This window comes from Nomascus leucogenys, chromosome 2 (assembly GCF_006542625.1).
Source record: "Nomascus leucogenys isolate Asia chromosome 2, Asia_NLE_v1, whole genome shotgun sequence".
NCBI lineage: Eukaryota > Metazoa > Chordata > Mammalia > Primates > Hylobatidae > Nomascus > Nomascus leucogenys.
In genome coordinates this window covers 102,986,821-103,005,237 of record NC_044382.1, presented here as the reverse complement: position 1 = coordinate 103,005,237, position 18,417 = coordinate 102,986,821, and the positions used below count along the sequence as shown (strand labels likewise).

At 35.1% G+C, this 18,417-nt stretch overlaps 1 protein-coding gene across 1 annotated transcript in view; it reads left to right on the top strand.

Moving 5' to 3' along the window:
- Window positions 1–18,417, top strand: part of KIAA0825 (KIAA0825 ortholog) — a 461,655-nt gene that overhangs the window by 151,686 nt on the left and 291,552 nt on the right. The window contains exons 10-11 of the mRNA XM_030816963.1: window positions 1,225–1,407; window positions 10,726–10,836. Coding sequence (XP_030672823.1) covers window positions 1,225–1,407; window positions 10,726–10,836 — 294 coding nt within the window. The remainder of the gene's footprint in view (window positions 1–1,224; window positions 1,408–10,725; window positions 10,837–18,417) is intronic.

Below are 18,417 nucleotides of genomic sequence, written 5' to 3'. Positions count from 1 at the left end.
CTGTTAGCTCATGAAATAAGTACAAATGGGTAGTATATTTAATTAACTGTACAATAGAGACTTTTGGTTTTTATTTTCTGGGTGGTTGCATAAAAATGCCATGCAATGCTAGAATTATTGCGTCTAGTTTTTATAAGTAAAATATATAAACATTTTTATTTGACTGGTTAATCCTAAACCACCATTATTATGGAAGTCAGATTGTGTATGTGTGTCTCTACATATATATTGGATTAGAAATTGTTTATCTAGCAATTAGAAAAAGCATATACAAACTAAAATTAAACCTTTATAAAGGCTAATATTGATTCTTTACTATTCCAGTAGCCTCCAAATGTCACATAACTAAGCCATATATATGATTTATATATGTGTCACATATTATTTATATATAATATTTATTATATAATAAATTTGGGACCAAAATGTCATTTTAAAAGATCCTCAAACTTGTATTTTTCTTATCACTTCAAAATTTTCATCTTCTATTTCTTCAACCCTGAATTTAAAAGACAAAAAAAAAAAAAAAAGAAACTAACTCAGGTCTCTTCAATTTAGTTAGATGCCAAAATAATAGTTAAAGAGATCTTTGGGTCCCTATTAAAACTCGAGAAAGATGGAAACAAAGAAATAAGTCTATGAATAAGATAAATAATACAGCATATTTTCCACAAATTTATTTAATATTAAGCATTTCTGAAACTGTGGGCTTCTCGATTTGAGCTTCGTTTGTCATTTCTTCTTATCTCCCACTTGCTGGGAGAACATGCTACCAATCTTGTAACTTTTTTTTGACAGTGTACACACGAGTGAGGAGAATTGTTGTGCCATGAAATTTTAAGCTATCATACATATACATGGATAATAGCAAATTTTTCTTTTCATCTAGCTTCTGTTTCGCTCAGTGTAATTTCCGGGATGATCTCTTGAGTTTCTTGAACAGAATCCTAATAATGTAAAATAAACATTTTTTAAAAGCACTCCTGAAACACTATTACAGAGCTCGCCATCCCTGAAGATAATGGTATTGTGGGTCATCTAACACCTAGAAACTCAAAGAGTATCTTTGATACTTTCTATTTGATTTAGATCTCTGAAGCTCTGGTATCTAACTGAATTCTTCTATTCTTACATATGCTTAGTACAAGAGATATGAATGAAAGTGCCTACCAAGCAGAAACATTATTTTGCTTAACATGATTTTCTTTTCTTTCTTTCCAACAGACTTGATGTCACAACAATTTTGATATGCACTGAGAACATGTTATGGTCAGTTTGTACATCTGTACAGAAACTTTTGAATCCTCATCAGCATACAGATGATAAAATTTTTAAAATTCACACTCATTGTAATAATCTGTTTACGACATTAGTCATTTTGACTTCACCATTACCAGAATTATATAAGTAAGTATCAAATGTATTTTCCTTTTAGCTATTATGATATATAATAATGTGATTAACAAAGTTATTTTCGTAACACTTATGGAATTATGTGAAGTTACAAGTAGAAATCTTTTGAAGTGCATTTTTGATACTGTGAACTAGGCCATTTTATAAAACTAACACCAACCAACAGAGTTTCATAATTCTCAATGCAATTCAGTGCCCGAAAATGTGTTATGTCTCTATTGGTCAATCCCATTCAGCTGATAAAGTTCTAATACAATCAGGAACATTTGTAGCTTCACTATTTGTGTTGTTCAAATGATCAAATTATATTGATGGCCTGGTTATCGCAGTGATTTTTTGATACTCTATGAAAAAGAAAACTATATTTGAGATATAACTCAACTAGCAATGGCAAATGGAAATAGAAATAATAATTACATTTTTAACATGTGGAAATATTTTACTTAGCTCAACAAATAAGATTTAGAAAAATCTAGAAGTGTGGAATTACTTTTGATTTCTGGTTAATTCAATTCAAATCTGTAATGTTATAGAGGAGGTTAGAATACGTCTTATAATAAAATATTAATACCATTTTGTTTATATCCTCCTCCAAAATTGTCACTTTTATTTTTTAACTAACTATATCTTCATGGGTAGTAAAAATTTCACATATGTCTATTTCTAAGGATAAATTAGGTCAAGTGTTTCTCTGCATAACATTCTGGTAAAAGCGACATACAAATCTTAATTTTTAATACATTTTGACACATTTGTATTAGATATTCTAAGAGAATTAACAGCTTCTATTTCAGCTTCACCTACTCTGACTTTCAATAAACCCATTGTTTACAGAGTGTTCCTTCTAGCAACCCAAGTTGAGAGCTACTTTAAAAATGGAGCATTCTTTCAGAAAGGGGAAAAAACAGTAAGATAAATCACCATACGATTGATATTATGTACATAATGGTTCATAATCATAAAAAGCTCAAGTCTGAAGCCCATAATAAATCCTAGGAAACTAAACTGATTTACCATAGATGAAAAAATTGCTGTGCTCTCAGTTCAATGGGTCATTTCATCTAAGAGGAAGGCCCTGTGAAAATCGGGAACAAAGTTGACAAATTTCATGGATTGCTCATGGTGAGCAATATTGAATTTCATGCTTTGTCACAGATGAATTGACAAATTTTAGCCCCCCAATGCATTTGTAAAACAAATAAATTATTATCAAAGATTGCATATTTTAATAATAATGTAACATACATTCATTATTGTTAACCTATGGCTTTTTGATACATTTTTAACAACTATGCAAGTACTCAAATCTCTATGATTTGTGCATTAGATATTGCACTGTAACCTCATTCAGCAAATTTAAATTGCTAATTTCAACCAGGATTACAGAACATTTTACACTAAGCACTGCCTCTGGTTTTTCTTAATATAAAACATAGATAACTATATTGCTTTGAAGCATGAACAAAAATCTAGATATACTTTAATTCTTTTAAAATATTTCTCAGTTCAAAAAATTTCAAAAGTTCTATCCATTTATGTTTACTTAAATGTCATGATTATTTTCCTAGACTATACATCTAATCTTTGAAATATACTTTGCTTTGTATTGGCAAATGAAATATACAGAGCAGCATGTTCTTTGCCAATTAGGGAAAAATACATTGTGTCTTGCAAGAACTCTGCTGACTTATTGAGCTTTTACACATCCAAGATATGAATCTGTCATACTATTAGCATATTAGAAAAAATTGTGAATCTCACATTAAAAAATTAAACCACATTCTTTGAGGAATTGGTGAAAAGTAGCAATCAGATGTTAATAGTATTGAATTTTTATAAACTGTACCCGACATTTGTCACTCTATGTGATATGCCCTTTTAGAAGGTGACTGCCTTTATTTCAAGCAGTTCTGGCAGATAAACTGAATGTGTTTTCCTTTCTGAACTTAGCGTATGACCACGAAATCCCTGGACAGGAATACATGATTTTAAAGTCTTTTCAGGAAGAATGAAACCTGTTTGCAAAAATATGCGTTCTGTTTTAGCTCGCCTTTATAGATTTCTGTTAGAATGTTGTGAAAGGAGTACTTCAACTTTGTTCTCCAGGGAAAGGAACATGCTGAAACAGAAAATATTCACCATGTATTTTCCAAAGTGCTTATCACTTATATTTCTTTCATAAAGGCAGTTAAACCGCAGGTTCAGAAGCATATTCATATACATGTTCATACACATCCCCACACAGTGGTTTCATATGTTGCATTTTGGATGAGTAGACTTTAGTTTTAGTTCATGTGTAGCAGGTTAAAAATTAATTACTAGAATTTTGGGTAAATGCAATTCAGTTTCAATTCGACAAATGTTGCTGCCTCTCTAGCCCCTCTGATGAAAGACAAGGGATAAAACAATGAGCAAGATGTAATATCTGCCACAAGTAATTTAAGAAAAGCTGATGATATTTTCTATTTTAAATTAAAATAATATTGCCCTCCCTAAATCTATAATAAAAAGTAGAATTAGATAATAAATTTCATATATATATCGAATGTCTCTATCTATATTTACCCGAATGTTTTGATGTTTTATATCAAAACTTCTAATAGTAGAAACTTTTTGAAAGCTGGTTATTTCAACATTTAATAAGATGGAAGTGTGGGATTTCAATACAACTGCCAACAATCCATGCAGAGGATAGGGTCATCAGAAATATACCTGAAGTTAGATCACTAAGCCAAAGAATAGCAGCCTCATCTTGGGGTCCATTTGTTGTCACTCATAAGGCTTTTTAGTCACCAAATTCCAATGCTCTGTTTACAGTTCTGTTTCAAACTAATGTTAGGCCTTTCGAGGTTATGGCCTTACCCTTTGTTTAAAAAGAAACTATTTCACTGTCTCTCTGAAAATAAAATAGGCCTTTGCTTTTCCTACCTCAGGAGTGCCTGGCACACCTTGGAAAATAGGCAGGTCATCAAAATGTTAAACGTAGAATATGCTTATGTGAAATGTTGAGCATATGGTCATATGGCCCATCAATTTTTATGTCCACACAAAAATTTGTGTAGGAGTGTTCAAAATGTTATGTCCATACAAAAATTTGTGTAGCAGCATTTTTCAAAATAACACAATGAGAAAGCAGCCAAATGTCCATCAACTAGTGAATGGATACATACAATGTGGCATATCCGTACAGTGGAACATTATTCAGCAATAAAGAGGAATAAAGTGCTGATATGTGCTGCCACAGAGATGAACCTCAAAAACATGCTAAGTGAAGAAAGCCAGACACAAGAGCCCACATATTGTTTGATTCTATTTATTAGAAATGTCCAGAATAGGCAAATCTGTAGAGACAGAGAGTAGATCAGTGGTTACCAGAAGCTGAGGGGAGGACGGAATGGGGAGTGACGGCTAATGGATACAGGGTTTCGTTTGGGAATAAAATATTCTAAAATTAGATACTTATGAAGGTTATGCAGCTCCATGAATATAGTATAAACCATCTAATTGTATACTTTAAATGGGTAAATCTTGTGATATATGAATTATACCTCTCAATAAAATTGTGAAAATGAATATAGACTGAATGGAAATTTAAACATATTTTAAATGATTTAAAAAAAAAAAGGTATCTGGCAGAATGCCAAATTTTCCAGAAAGTGAAGTTTCTTGTCTTAGCCATTTTGTTTAGGTTCAGTGACTCCCTTTATCCACCTTCCTGTAAACATTATTTTTAAAGGGAAATCTCATTTTTTAAAAAAACACATAATTAAACAGCTTTATGTATCATCCTAATAAGGTTAAAATACCCCAAAAGAGCCAGTCATTAAATTTAGAGAGGGCTGCTCCCAGAATATTCGACTGGCTGGTTCCTGCTGTACCCCGAGGTCCAGTCTTTCTCTCTCTCCACCTCGTGTCCTGTTCTCAACCTGCCCTTTGGCTGTCTACCACCCACAATTGCTCTTCACAGATGGCCCTTAAAACTCATCCTCCTTTTAACTAAGCAAGGTCTGGTAATACCTTTTATTCATTCTTTCTTTGTTTTACCATGTATTTACCATGTATCTATCATGGGCCAGTTATTCTCTAACCTCAAATTATCATTTGCTAACCTCAAAGAGTTATTTTCATCATGAGAAATTCAAGGCACTTAAATGTTACTTAATGACATTTAGGCAACAACTTATAGTCTCAGGTATAACGCCGGTTTTTGAAAGCGAAGCAGCTACTTAGAATTCTGTTTAAAATCTTGAATTTGGTATTCATAGGTAGTTGTCTGTGATTCTAGGGCCACCAGAAATGTTCACATGTCCTCAGTTATCTCAAGCTTTTCAGGGCTATCTTAGTCATTCAGTTTCACACTAATTCTGCCTTTTCTAAGGTTGTGGTCTTCTCTTGGTATTATTTACTGAACGCCTCCAATGGCCCAGGCACCATGGCAGGCACAGATGACTCAAGAAGTCTAACCTGACCCTCCACTTGCATAGAGCTTACATCCTTGGGCTACCTTAATTTAGTCATGGAGGTTTATTCCATTAATATCATATTATGAGACCCGTTTCTCCTGGGAGGGCAGCCAAAAGCAACATGACACAAGAGAAGCATAAAACCCAGCTAACTCTTTTTAGCTCATCAGTTGTTCTCACTTTTGATGTGCGTTGGTTTTTATCTCCTTTCAGCATCTGGCTACATACGCCCAAAGAACTGATCAGTTTTCTTAAAGACGAAAGGAATGCCGGCAACATAGGTGTAGATCAGAGAACCCAGAAAGAGTGAATCTAGGACAGAGTGCTGGTGTGGTCAGCACAGAGGCAGTATGATGCTAACGCAAGGAAGGGGCATGGCTGGTTGAGGTTGGAGGAAGGGCAAAGGCAAGGAATTTTCCCAAATTCACTCTTTTCCCCTGAAGCAAAGTCATCTTTACAGTGTGTTCATTTGGGAATGTGAAGAAACGTACCTGCTTCAAACTTATAGACATTTATTTTTAAGAAAGTATTTAAATTTGCTGTATCAAAATTCTTTTATGTCTTGTGGAAAATATAATCCTATGGCTCATACAATTGTATTTTACTCTCCACTATGAATTATTTAGAGCATCCTCTCTTTTAACTGTATACCAGAATATCATTAGAGGTTATCTAATAGCTAGCTCATAATTTCATTCTCCCATTGAGGCTTGTGGGCCAATTTTCACCCTGTTATACTCTCTAGAATAATGAAACTAATTTGGGATCTTGCTGTGGAATTAAATGCTCATACAGATCTCACTCCCTTTGAGACCATAAACATCTGCCATAATATCTCTTATAGCCAAATAACCTTACTATAACCAGTATGACTGAGAAACTGTCAGTGGAGTAAAACAGTTTAGGTACTGGCAGAAATGCTCAGATAAATACCATATTGCCAATGGTTTGTCATCTAAGAAATTTGTGTACTAAATAACCATGCCATTATTTTTAGACCCTCCATTATTTTGTCTAGTCATGAGAATAAAACTGTAGCTAGGCAACCATTTAGACTATCAGGAATTTCATGTCAGTTTTGAAATGGCCATAGACTTTTTTAAGGACAATTTCTAACTGTTGTTATCTTATAATGATATCTTACTTATATTGAGCACTTATTGTGTACAAGGCACTTTGCTAAATCCTTTAAATACATTATTCCACTTAATCTTCATACGGTCTCTGTGAGGTGATTTACTATTTTAATTCCCATTTTACAAATGAGGAAACTAAGGCTAAATATACTGCCACCAGCATTGCCTGTTAATAAAAGCATATTCAGGATATAAGCCCAGGCTCTATGGCTCCGGTTCCTGCATGTGCCCATGCACTACCTCTAATATAACCTTTGATGACCTTACCCTTGGGGTATGGAGCAGATAAAGAAGTAAATGGAAAGGGATTGGAGGTAGGGTTAAATCCTATAAAGAAACAAACCAAAATTAGGGCATAGAACGGGGATGAGGTTGTGAAAGGGGATATATTTTAGAAAGGGTAGTCAGAGAAGACTTAGTAGAGAAGCTTCAGAGGTAGAGCAATCTATGGAGCTACTTGAACATGACAGAGAAGTCATCTAGGTAAGGTATTCATTCTTAGAGAAATGAGGTGGCCCTCAGATAACGAGACAAATGGTGATTTTATGCAAAGAGATCAAAGAAGTGTGAGGGAAAATAGGCATAGGCTATGCGAAAGGCTACAAAGATATGTAGTATCTTTGTCCACATTCTCCAGTCCCTCCTGCTTTCTCATTAAGACTTCCATGTCTTGTCCCATCCTTTTCTCTGAGTCTTTCTCTTCCTTTGAGACTGCCTTTCTCTCCAGGCCACTTGCTGCATCTCCTGTCACATTGTACCAGCACCGTCCCTTTCCTAGCTCTCTTGCAGTGGCATGGTCCTCCTCATACCCTCACTTTCTTGGGCTGTATCCGGACTCTGGTTCACTTTTAGAGAATATCACCTACCTCTCCTTTTATACCTTTTGGCAATTCCACTCTTTGTCCAATCTTGGGTAACTCCTTTTTTCATCCTTCCCCACTTGGTCTTGCCCCATCTGTTTGCTAGCAGATGGCCTTGTCCCTGTACTTCTCTAAGAAAATCCACACCATCTTGAATGCACTTTAACTTCTCATTTCCGTTCTTAATAATTATTCTCCCCACTCACCTCTGCATCCTTTGATTACTCTCTGATCAATATGTCTCTTTTCCCAATTAAAGTAAATCTTTTTACCTGACCTCTTGATTGCATTTACCTCCTACTAATGGCCTTTTAAATATCCTTTCTATCTTATCTTGTGGCCCCTTCCCCCAAACATCTCCTATATTAAAAAATGTTTCTCCATTACTATTATGTTTCCCTCTCAAAACAGTTTTCATTCATTGTCTACTTTTATACCTACCACTCACTCAGTGCACTGCAACTGGACTTCTACCCTCAGCATGCTAAGCTAACAACATGGGCAGGGTCCTCCATACATACCTGATTGCTAACTCCAGTGGATTCTGTCATTTTCTCTTCTTTTGGCTTCTCTAACACCACTTTCTCCTGTGTCTTGGCCTACTTCTCTGATTGTTTCTTCTTGGTTTTGCTTGAATGTTTCTTTTTCTGGCCTCACCCTTTAAGAGTGGGTATGTTCCAGAGTTTTATCTTTGACTATCTTTACATCTTACGTTCCTTTTTCCTTGGCAGGGGGTTGGGGGGTAGTGTGAATTCATCCATTGCTATGGCTATACCATTATGTTGATGACTTCCACATTGATATCTTCAAACCAGACAGCTCTTGTATGTGCTGTAGCAGTAAATCCAAATTACTATTGGATGCCTTGGATGTACTTCAGATGTCTGTAGCCAGCTTAACATATCTAAAACTATAAAATACTTGCAACGTATCCTAAGCTTCTTTGTTTTCCTCAATTTTCTCCTTCTATCTTCCCACTCATGCCATCATCAACTCCATGTCATTAAGAGATGAATATTGTTCATTCTGTGAATTTAACATGTTTTATATTTGTCTGCTACTTACTATCTCCTATCTCTTACCTTGGTTCAGTGTCTTATCCTCTCTGACCTGTCTACTACAATATTGCCTTCATTATCTCCCTCTCTCCTGACTGACTCTTTCCAGTCTGCTCTCCTCACTACTGCTAAAGTGATTTTTCTAGGATGTAAAACTGCTAGTGTTAATCCCATGTTATACACTCTTCAATGATTCTTTACTGCCAGTACTAAGTCCAAACTCCTTAGAAAAACATATCCTGGTACCTGGTCTGGCTTCTGCCTACTTCTCTAGCTCACATAGTGGAATACATGGGATGGAAATATTACAGCCTGACTTTGAAGCCTATTTAAGGAATTTCTGTTTTGATCTGAGATTTAGTGAGAAAAAAAGCCTTTTAAAGAAGAGATGATATATTAAAGTCTAAAAAAATGTCCAAGTCTATTTAATTAGAAAATGTTCTATTTAGCAAGACAACCAGGGGAGAGAAGGGTCAAATTTGAAAAAACATGAGGATACAAGAAGCAAGATGTGGAGTGAAAAGATAAAGGTGGATTTTCAAAATGGAATTATGTTCTGGATATCAAAAGACACTATTGCTCCTGTACTGTATATAAAGAGAGATGGTACTACCTCAAAAATTCCATTTCAAAAGCGTTCCCAGTCATTACTCTTAACTCTGTGTAGGAAAATGTAATCTCCTGTTGTTATACATTTTTTACTAGCCAAGTTATCTGCTAAAGATTTTATGTAACAAATCCTTTTCTATTGTGTCAAGATTTAGAGTTGAATTTGAGCCAATCTAGAAAAATGTTACAGTAACTGTTGATAGCCAAAGATCAGATATTCGGGTTACATTGTTTTAATTTTGAAATTATAATTATGTATTTTACAATTAAATTCTTCTTTATAAGCCCTCTCTAGACCCTTAGGAGCATACAAAATTAATTATAAATTCTAATTAATTATTTAATATTTCTAAATCACTTTAAAGATTAAAAAGAGGTACCATCATGCTAAAATTTTTACATTAATGAAGCAAATACCGGCATTTATTGGATCCAGGTTGAAGAAAATAACAATGGGACCTAAAAATACTACTCATGGGAAACATAAGTAATATTCATTGTACTATTCTGTATCCTTTTGTCATGACAAATTGTATAACATGAGATTTTTAAAAATTAAATGATAATGGTATTGTTACACCTTCCCCAAGTGTAAAGATTGTTTTATACAGGTTCGTAAAAATTCTAAGTCTCAACTTGTGGTTTTTCATGGTTGTGCTGACTTGCCCACCTGGCCCCTGAGCCACCTATTAACATAAATCCCAAGCGGATGAAGTGGGGGCATTGTCCATTCTAGCACAATACCATTTTGTGTAAAAATCTTTAACTGAGCCGGGCACAGTGGCTCACACCTGTAATCCCAGCACTTTGGGAAGCCAAGGCAGGTGGATTGCTTGAGCTCAGGAGTTCAAGACCAGCCTGGGCAACATGTTGAAACCCCATCTCCACTAAAATACAAAAAAAAAAAAAAAAAATCAGCCACACGTGGCAGCATGTGCCTGTAACCCCAGCTACTAGGGAGGCTGAAACAGGAGAATCGCTTGACCCTGGGAGGCGGAGGTTGCAGTAAACCAGAATCGTACCACTACACTCCAGACTGGGCGACAGAGCAAGACTCTGTCTCCAAACAAAGAAACAAACAAACAAAAAATCATTAACTGAATCACAAATAAAAATCAAAAGTTATTTCAATGGTCATAGTTAATGTTTCCTGTATATTCTAAACTAATTATTTGTATTTCCCTAGGACTTTTCAGCATGGCCTGGTTGAGTCTGCCTCAGATTCCTTAAAATCATTTTTTAAGCAACCATTATATTGGGTTTCTTGCATATCACATTTCTACCCTTCTTTACTCAGGTGAGAGCCTCTAAATGCCATACTATCTATAATTCTATGATTCCTTTTAAAATTTAATAGAAATTTTTATCTACGGATGTAAATGAACTTATACCTTACAAAAAGAACTTGCAGCTTTTCACAATTGGCAGGTAAGTAAAGAGTATTATTTCTCTTTTTTTTAGTTCAAGAATCAAAGGCATGGGCCTCATAATTATTTTACTAGCTTATAGCTTTAGCGATGTAATGGAAAACTGTAAATTTTTGGAATTTAGTTTTAAAACGTGTCTTTCTTGATCTATGACTGGGGATTTGACAGTTCTCAAGCTAATTATCAAACATAGACATGTAACTAACTCAGAGCCTTAGGTAGAAGTTGAGAGAGAAGTTAACTTTTTAAATTATAAGTAGGATCTTTCACTTTTATTATTTAATTAACAGCACTTAAAAACAAGAAAAATCATTTAAAGTACAAAATGTGCTTCCAGAGTAATCTGATGGCATTTTGTGGCATTATGTGAGACGGCAGTTTGATTTCTTGCTAAATATAACATTGGAAAGTACCTTTCCTTGGTATCTGAGAATAAAAATATCATGTACAGCTAAAGGAGAGATTGTTAATCCCCATACATTCTTGATTCATCTTGGAAATACACTATCAGCTATTTTACCGTCTAAGCTGACTATATCTCTCTCTTGAGGAACAAGATTGTCACCCATAAATAGAGGGTGTGAAAACCTCATATACAGAAGTTTCCATAGACACAACAAACTTACACTGTTTGCCTCATGTGTGCCTATTTCCATATGAGTAATGAAAAATCCAACATTAATGAGACATAGACCCCATCTTCAAGGACCTCAATTTATTGTTATTACTTCATTTACATGTAAAACTTTGTCTGCATTTCTGATTAATTCCTTATGATTGAGTCCTAGAAATGGAATAGTCTCAATGCTCTGTCATCTTGTGTGTAAATATATCTTGCCATCTTGCCCATAAATATATTTTATTTCATTAGGAATTAAATAGCTAACTCCTTAATACTCATTGTTGCAAAAGTAACAAATGACTGGATCTCTTACAGTGTGAGTCAAGCAAACAAGCTGTGTCATTTGATGAGTTCCTAAGTTTATAAACATATCTGTTCTCCATGTTATTATCACATTTGCTTTAACCTATTTTACTGCCCACTTTTATCTTATATCTGGAACCACTGGAGTTATTCTCTTTTAGGCATAACTCTGTAAGACTTCCACTTCCAAGCTTGCTTGGATCAACCCAGCTAGAGTCCTAGAAATCAGCATGGAAATGGGCTTATCTTTCAAACACTAATTCTTATATTAACTTCTTTCTCTTTTCTATATCTACAGCAAGCAAAAATGCACATTTCTTTTCTTTCTGTTCTGTTTAGCAACCAATCTCCATTATTATCCTAACACAAAGACTAGAACATGGGGACGACTATTCAGCTCATAGTGGAAATGAAATTTTTTGCAAATTCATGAGGGCACTTTAGTAATACTTATTAAAAACTTAAAAATATTTTTGCTCTTTTATCTAACAATTCTGTTTCTAGGAATCAACTATAAGCAATTAATCAGAGAGGTTGACAAAGTTTTATATATGAAGATATCCATTGGCGCATCATTTGTAAGAGAAAAAAATGGAAATAAATGTTCTACATTGTAGCATTAAACAATTCAGTATGGGATAGTGGCATAATAGACTACTGTGGAGTGATTAAAGGGCTGGGTTTTGAAAAATAATTACATAGGGAAATAATTGTGGTAGATAAGTTAGGGGGGAAATTGAGGTTAGTAATTATGAAATTACCAAAGCCAACCCAGTTTTCAGAGTGATAAGTGTGTACCAGACACAGTGCTAAGTGCTTTACATACATTATCTTTTTAAAACCTCACACTAGTTCTGTAAGGTAAGTACTCGGGTGCTTCTTTTATGGAGAGCAAAGTGCTGTATAGGCAGCAACATTCTGGAGAGAACAAAATTGGAGGCCAGGCTCTGAACCCAGACCTGTTCTATTCTAAAGCTTAAGCTCTTGACAACCACACGCGCCCCCCCTTTCAAAGGGAAGAGCAGTTCAGTATGATGTTAACAGGTGTACATGAAAAATCATTCTACTGCACAAATAAGATTGTCAGTTATTAATTATGTAAGGCCTTTTTTGTGATTTAACTTTGTAGGGACTCTGACGTGCTAGTATGTAGTGTTTAGCTCTGCTATGGTCTGAATGTATCCTCCAAAATTCATTGTTGGAAATATAATCCCCAATGCAATTGTGTTGGGTGGTGGGGTCTAATGGAAGTTAGTTGTATCAAGTGGGTTTTTCCGTCTTAAATGGATTAAGATTACCATAAAAAGGGCTTACAGGAATGGGTTCATTTTATCTTGCCCTTCTTCTGCCATGTGAGGATGCAGCAAGATGGCCTCACCAGATGCTTGTGCCTTGATCTTGAACTTCCCAGCCTCCAGAACTGTGAGAAATAATTTTTTCTTCTTTGTAAATTACCCAGTCTGTGTTATTCTTTTATGGCAGCACAAAATGGACTAAGACAGTCTCAAAGGAGTGATCTAGTATGCAGATTCCCCAAACTTGATGGGTGAGAGAACTCTTGTTTTGCAGGGAATTAACAATTATTGGAAGGTGGGACATCATTAGGAAGTGTTGAACTATGCTATACTACCATATTTAGAGCACAAAAAAAAGTACATGTAGAAAAATAAATATTGAAAGGATATATAGTGGTGGGTTTATAGTTTTTATCTCTGGGTGGTAGGATTGCAAGCAATTTTAGTTTTCATCTACATAGTTGTCTATATTTTCCAAAGTTTTTATAGTGATTGTAATTTAATTTTATTAATTATGAATACTCTTTTTTTGAGATGGAGTTTCACTCTGTTGCCCAGGCTAGAGTCCAGTGGCACGATCTTGGATCACTGCAACCTCTGCCTTCCAGGTTCAAGTGTTTCTCCTGCCTCAGCCTCCCAAGTAGCTGGGATTACAGGCATGTGCCACCACGCCCAGCTAATTTTTTGTGTTTTCAGTAGAGACGGGGTTTCACCATGTTGGCCAGGCTGGTCTCAAGCTCCTGACCTCAAGTGATCTGCCCACCTTGGCCTCCCAAAGCTCTGGGATTACAGGCATGACCCACTGCACCCGGCTTGTGAATACATTTTTTGAAAAGCAAAAAGAAAATCTATTTTCTTTGATTTCTCTTTTATTCATATGGCTTAACTTGTAACCTCTATACAGATGATTTCCAGTTCTGCGTCTATAGCTTTGAGTGATTACCTATACCCCAACGGTATGTGTCCAGCTCTTCTTATTTCTTAAATACCCACTTTCATTCAATACGATGTCTTCAAATGATCCTTCTTTCCCCTCTTCCCTTGTCCTTCATGCAGGGAGTCTTTTCTATTATGAAGAACAATGTTGCTACATGCTTCCAAAATAGAATCTTGATCATGATTTCCATGTTGAGCCTTTTCTTCCTCTAGTCCTAGTTTATTATTGTGTTTAGTTCATTCTTCTTCGAAAATTCTCTTAGAATCACCCTTTCTCTCCACCCCATTATTACAACCTTAGTCCATTTTACTATTATTTAACATGCTTAAAAGACTGTTTTCATTATCTCTCTCTCTCATTCAGAAACCTGTAGTAGCTTCTGCTTCACCCACACTGTCACTCCTGGCTTACTTGTTGGAGAGTTTTCTGGCTTATTTCCTGGAGAGTTTTCTCTGCTCCAGTTAAGTCAGTCTCCTCATGTGTCTTTAAGACTTAGTTATTCCATATTTTTAATATTGAATTCGTTGCTTATTCTCAGCGTCAGGCCTTTGTTTATGCAGTTTCCTTTCTTGGAATACCTTTGGTTCTCTCCTTTGTCTTTCTAAATTTTCCATGCAAGGTATGTTAGGAGGACTCTCGCCGATATCCCCCCTGCCCATTAGGTGTCATATTTTCAACTAAGTCCATATAATCTGCTTAGAAAGACATGATCCATGTGATTTATAATCCAGTGTGCTCAGAGCACCCTACTATCAGAGGAACCCAGGGCAGCAATAAAAGCAATTTTAAAATAACTAAAGTTACTGATTTATATTTATGAGACATTACAATGGGGATTCCTAGACCACCATTATATGACCTTAAAAATCTCACCTTTCCATTCATTTCCCTCACCTGTAACAGCTGTCTGTATGAGTCTTTCACCCCCAAATTATCCTTCAAAACTCTATTCTTCACTTTAGCGACTAAAATGAACTGTTCAAGGAAATACAGGAGTTGGATGATGACAAACAAAAAATATATTAGGCCTATGTTTTGGTAAAGGAGAAGGCTGAGAGGAGAGGTGACTGAAATAGTTAATATCATGAAGGAACTTAGTAATTTATTCATCTATTTGCTTACTTATTTGTACCTGCACATTGTTTCAGAAAGAATTTAAGTCAGCTTTTAGCAATATTAAATAAACTAAGATAATTAATTAAAAGTGGGTGAGAAGGAAAGAAACAAAAAGGACATGAAATTCAGAATACAAATAGAATTAAAAATGTACAAATAGCAGTATGGACCATAAATTTGTCTGTAATCTTACTAGAGAAAACTATGAATGGATAAAAGCACAATTTTTCATATTCTCCTAGAACCCTGGGAATAGAGTTTAGAAGAGTTTATTTTAGGGAAAATAAATATATTTTCAAAGCAGTAAGTAAAATGTACTATATTCATTGTCCCTAGCAGTGGTATAGGCTAATAACATGAGTTGATTTAGAAAGGATAATCAGTTTTAAACTAGATTAAACTAAGACATGTGGAAAATGTATTAATCTCAAGGTTAATACAGACACCATATTGTTCATTCATAGAAATGTTCAAGAAAGAATGCTGTCCTAGTCAATTATAATATGTTGCATTATAATGCCTTTTATCATTTTCTAAACTTTCCTCTTCATGTGATTTAAAAAAGCATTTTCAGGTCTTCCTTAGCTAAGTAGGTCATAACTGTACACTGAGTCCAAGAAATATAATCAGTGTGAGTAAACAGTCCATTCATTTTAATTACTAATTTTCTTTTATGGTGACAACATGATGCTTTGATTCATGGCCAGTCCATTTTGAGCTGTATATATTTCTTTCCACTGGGCTTTTTGTTTCTACTATGCTTCTATTCAATGTAATCCTGATTTGTATTTATATACATATATTTTCCTCCCTAAACATATTAAGCTATCTTTGGTTTCATTATATTCATATTACATGCTATGTGGGTCTTTCCTTTTATTTAGTTTAGAAAGATGTGTTTAATCATTCCTTCAATAAATGCATTCAAAAAATGTTCTCCATGTAAGGCATTATGCTAGGTGTCAATGGTGAAGAAAGAGGCAGGCAATGACATTTGAGATAAAGTCCCTTTCCTCATATTGTCACATGTTGGTGAAGAAATCAATTGTATTTGCCTACTTGACCACCGTATATGATACCGTTGTCTACTCCCTCCATTTTGACGTATTCTCTTGATTTCCTCTGGAGATATTTACCCACTTTTGTCTTCTTTCTTTCCTGTTGCTGCTTTTCTGTTTCCTTTGCAGGTTCATCTACTTTAACCTGGCAATTAAATATTGAACATTGTTAGTATTCTATACTGTAACCCTTTTTCTTGATGATGATAACATTCTATGTTTCCTGTACTCCTTGTGTGCCCCCCAAATCCATACCATTAATTTTAATCTCTTCTAAGACTACAGATCCATAATATATGGGTACCAACCATACATGACTACCTTCTTGAAATTTACACCTGGAAATCATAAAGACATCTCGAACTCACCATGACCAAAACTGGACTTAGGATATTCCCCTCCAAACAGATCCTCTTCTACTATTCCCTGTCTTAGCTAATGGTACAGCCATCCAATTGTAGAAGCCAGAGACTTAGACTTAGAAGGCAATTGGACACCTCCTTTTTTCTCTCCTACATACCAAATCCATTACTAAGTCTCATTAGTTTTAACTTCTAATATCTGCTCTCCATAGTACCAGTTTCACCTTACTCCCAACTACCATCATCTCTCTCTTAACTACTCCAGTGACCACTAGCATTTTTCCTGTGTACATATTGACTTCCATTTATAATATTCTCCAACTGTAGCAAGAGTTTTCTCAAATCCAAAGCTATTTTCAAAACTCACATTTTATCATGGCATACTTATGGCTTACCTTCCATGAATTCACCGTTATCCTTAAGTATGTACAAAAAACTAGCATAGCCTACAATATCTACATAGATGTGACTCTTACCCACTTCTCAACCCACTTCTGATACCTGCTACTCTGTGAATTCTGCTTTCCACACATTAACCCATTTACATTTTCTTCCTATGCCATCTTCCTTTCTGCCACAGGATCTTTGCATATGCTTTTCCCTTTCACTAAAATGTCTTTCTCCTTCACATAGGTAATGCCAGCATATCTTCATCTCTCAGCTCAAATGTGACTTCTGCAGGGAAGCCTTTTATCAACCCCAAAGACTAGTTAACTTCCTTTTTACTACAACTTCTAATAGCATTTTTGCTTTTCTTTCAATGAGTTTTCATAATTGTTATTTTATCTTTATATTTATGATCACTTAAACTATATAGGTATCCTCCACTAAATTCAATAAGAATAAGGAATTTCTGCTTTTTGCTTACTGTTATGTCTCCATGGTTAGCGTATACAAGTTAAACAATAAATATTAGTTGAATGAATTAATTAAAAAATTCAAACTGGTATTGTGTCCCCTAAGTGCTATATTAAAGTATTGTATTGCATAAGTGCTATATTAAATGGTAGGAACATTTGATCTGTGTGGTAAGGCCCAGGCAGGGGAAGCACCGTCTTAATGAGGAGGTGACTTCTAGTATCCTTAGGAGAGAATATCTAGGGAGGAGGACAAAAAGAGTTTTTGGTCTCCCAATTGCTGCTGAAAAACTGCTCTGCAGGACTGAGGAAAAGAGCTTAGAGATCTTGTGCTCTGATGAGGTGCCAAGCGTTGACATAGTGCCAATAGCCAGCGGAGAAGTAATGAGAGATTTAAACACCAGAGATCTTAAACGGCTGTTCCAGAGTGTGGATGGACAAGCAGTATGAAAAGATTTTCAGAGGGAAGTCAGTGTCTATGGAACAGTTATTTTAAAAAGTGAAAATGTCAACTGAACTAGGTATTTAGCATATGGACCTAGATATCTTAAGGTTTATGTCTTTTCTATCATGGCTTAAATATATTACATAATTCAGAATATAGAAATGAAGCCAGCAATGTGATGATAGGAAACAGCTATAGGTTTTCACATTGGTTTGCATACTTGCTGAGTTTTGTGATTTTGGAAAGTTAGCCTGGGCGTGATTCAGTTCAGTTTCCCCATATATGAAACAGTTTATATTTTGGTGAGGATGTTGAGACATTAATATAATACAATCTTATTAATCTTCTTACAATACAATCTTATTAATCTTCTTGAAGACTGCATGTAGTCCTATGGTCTACTTCCTCCATCTTGAAACATCTTCTTCCCTTAACTTCTGAGATACTCTCATGGGA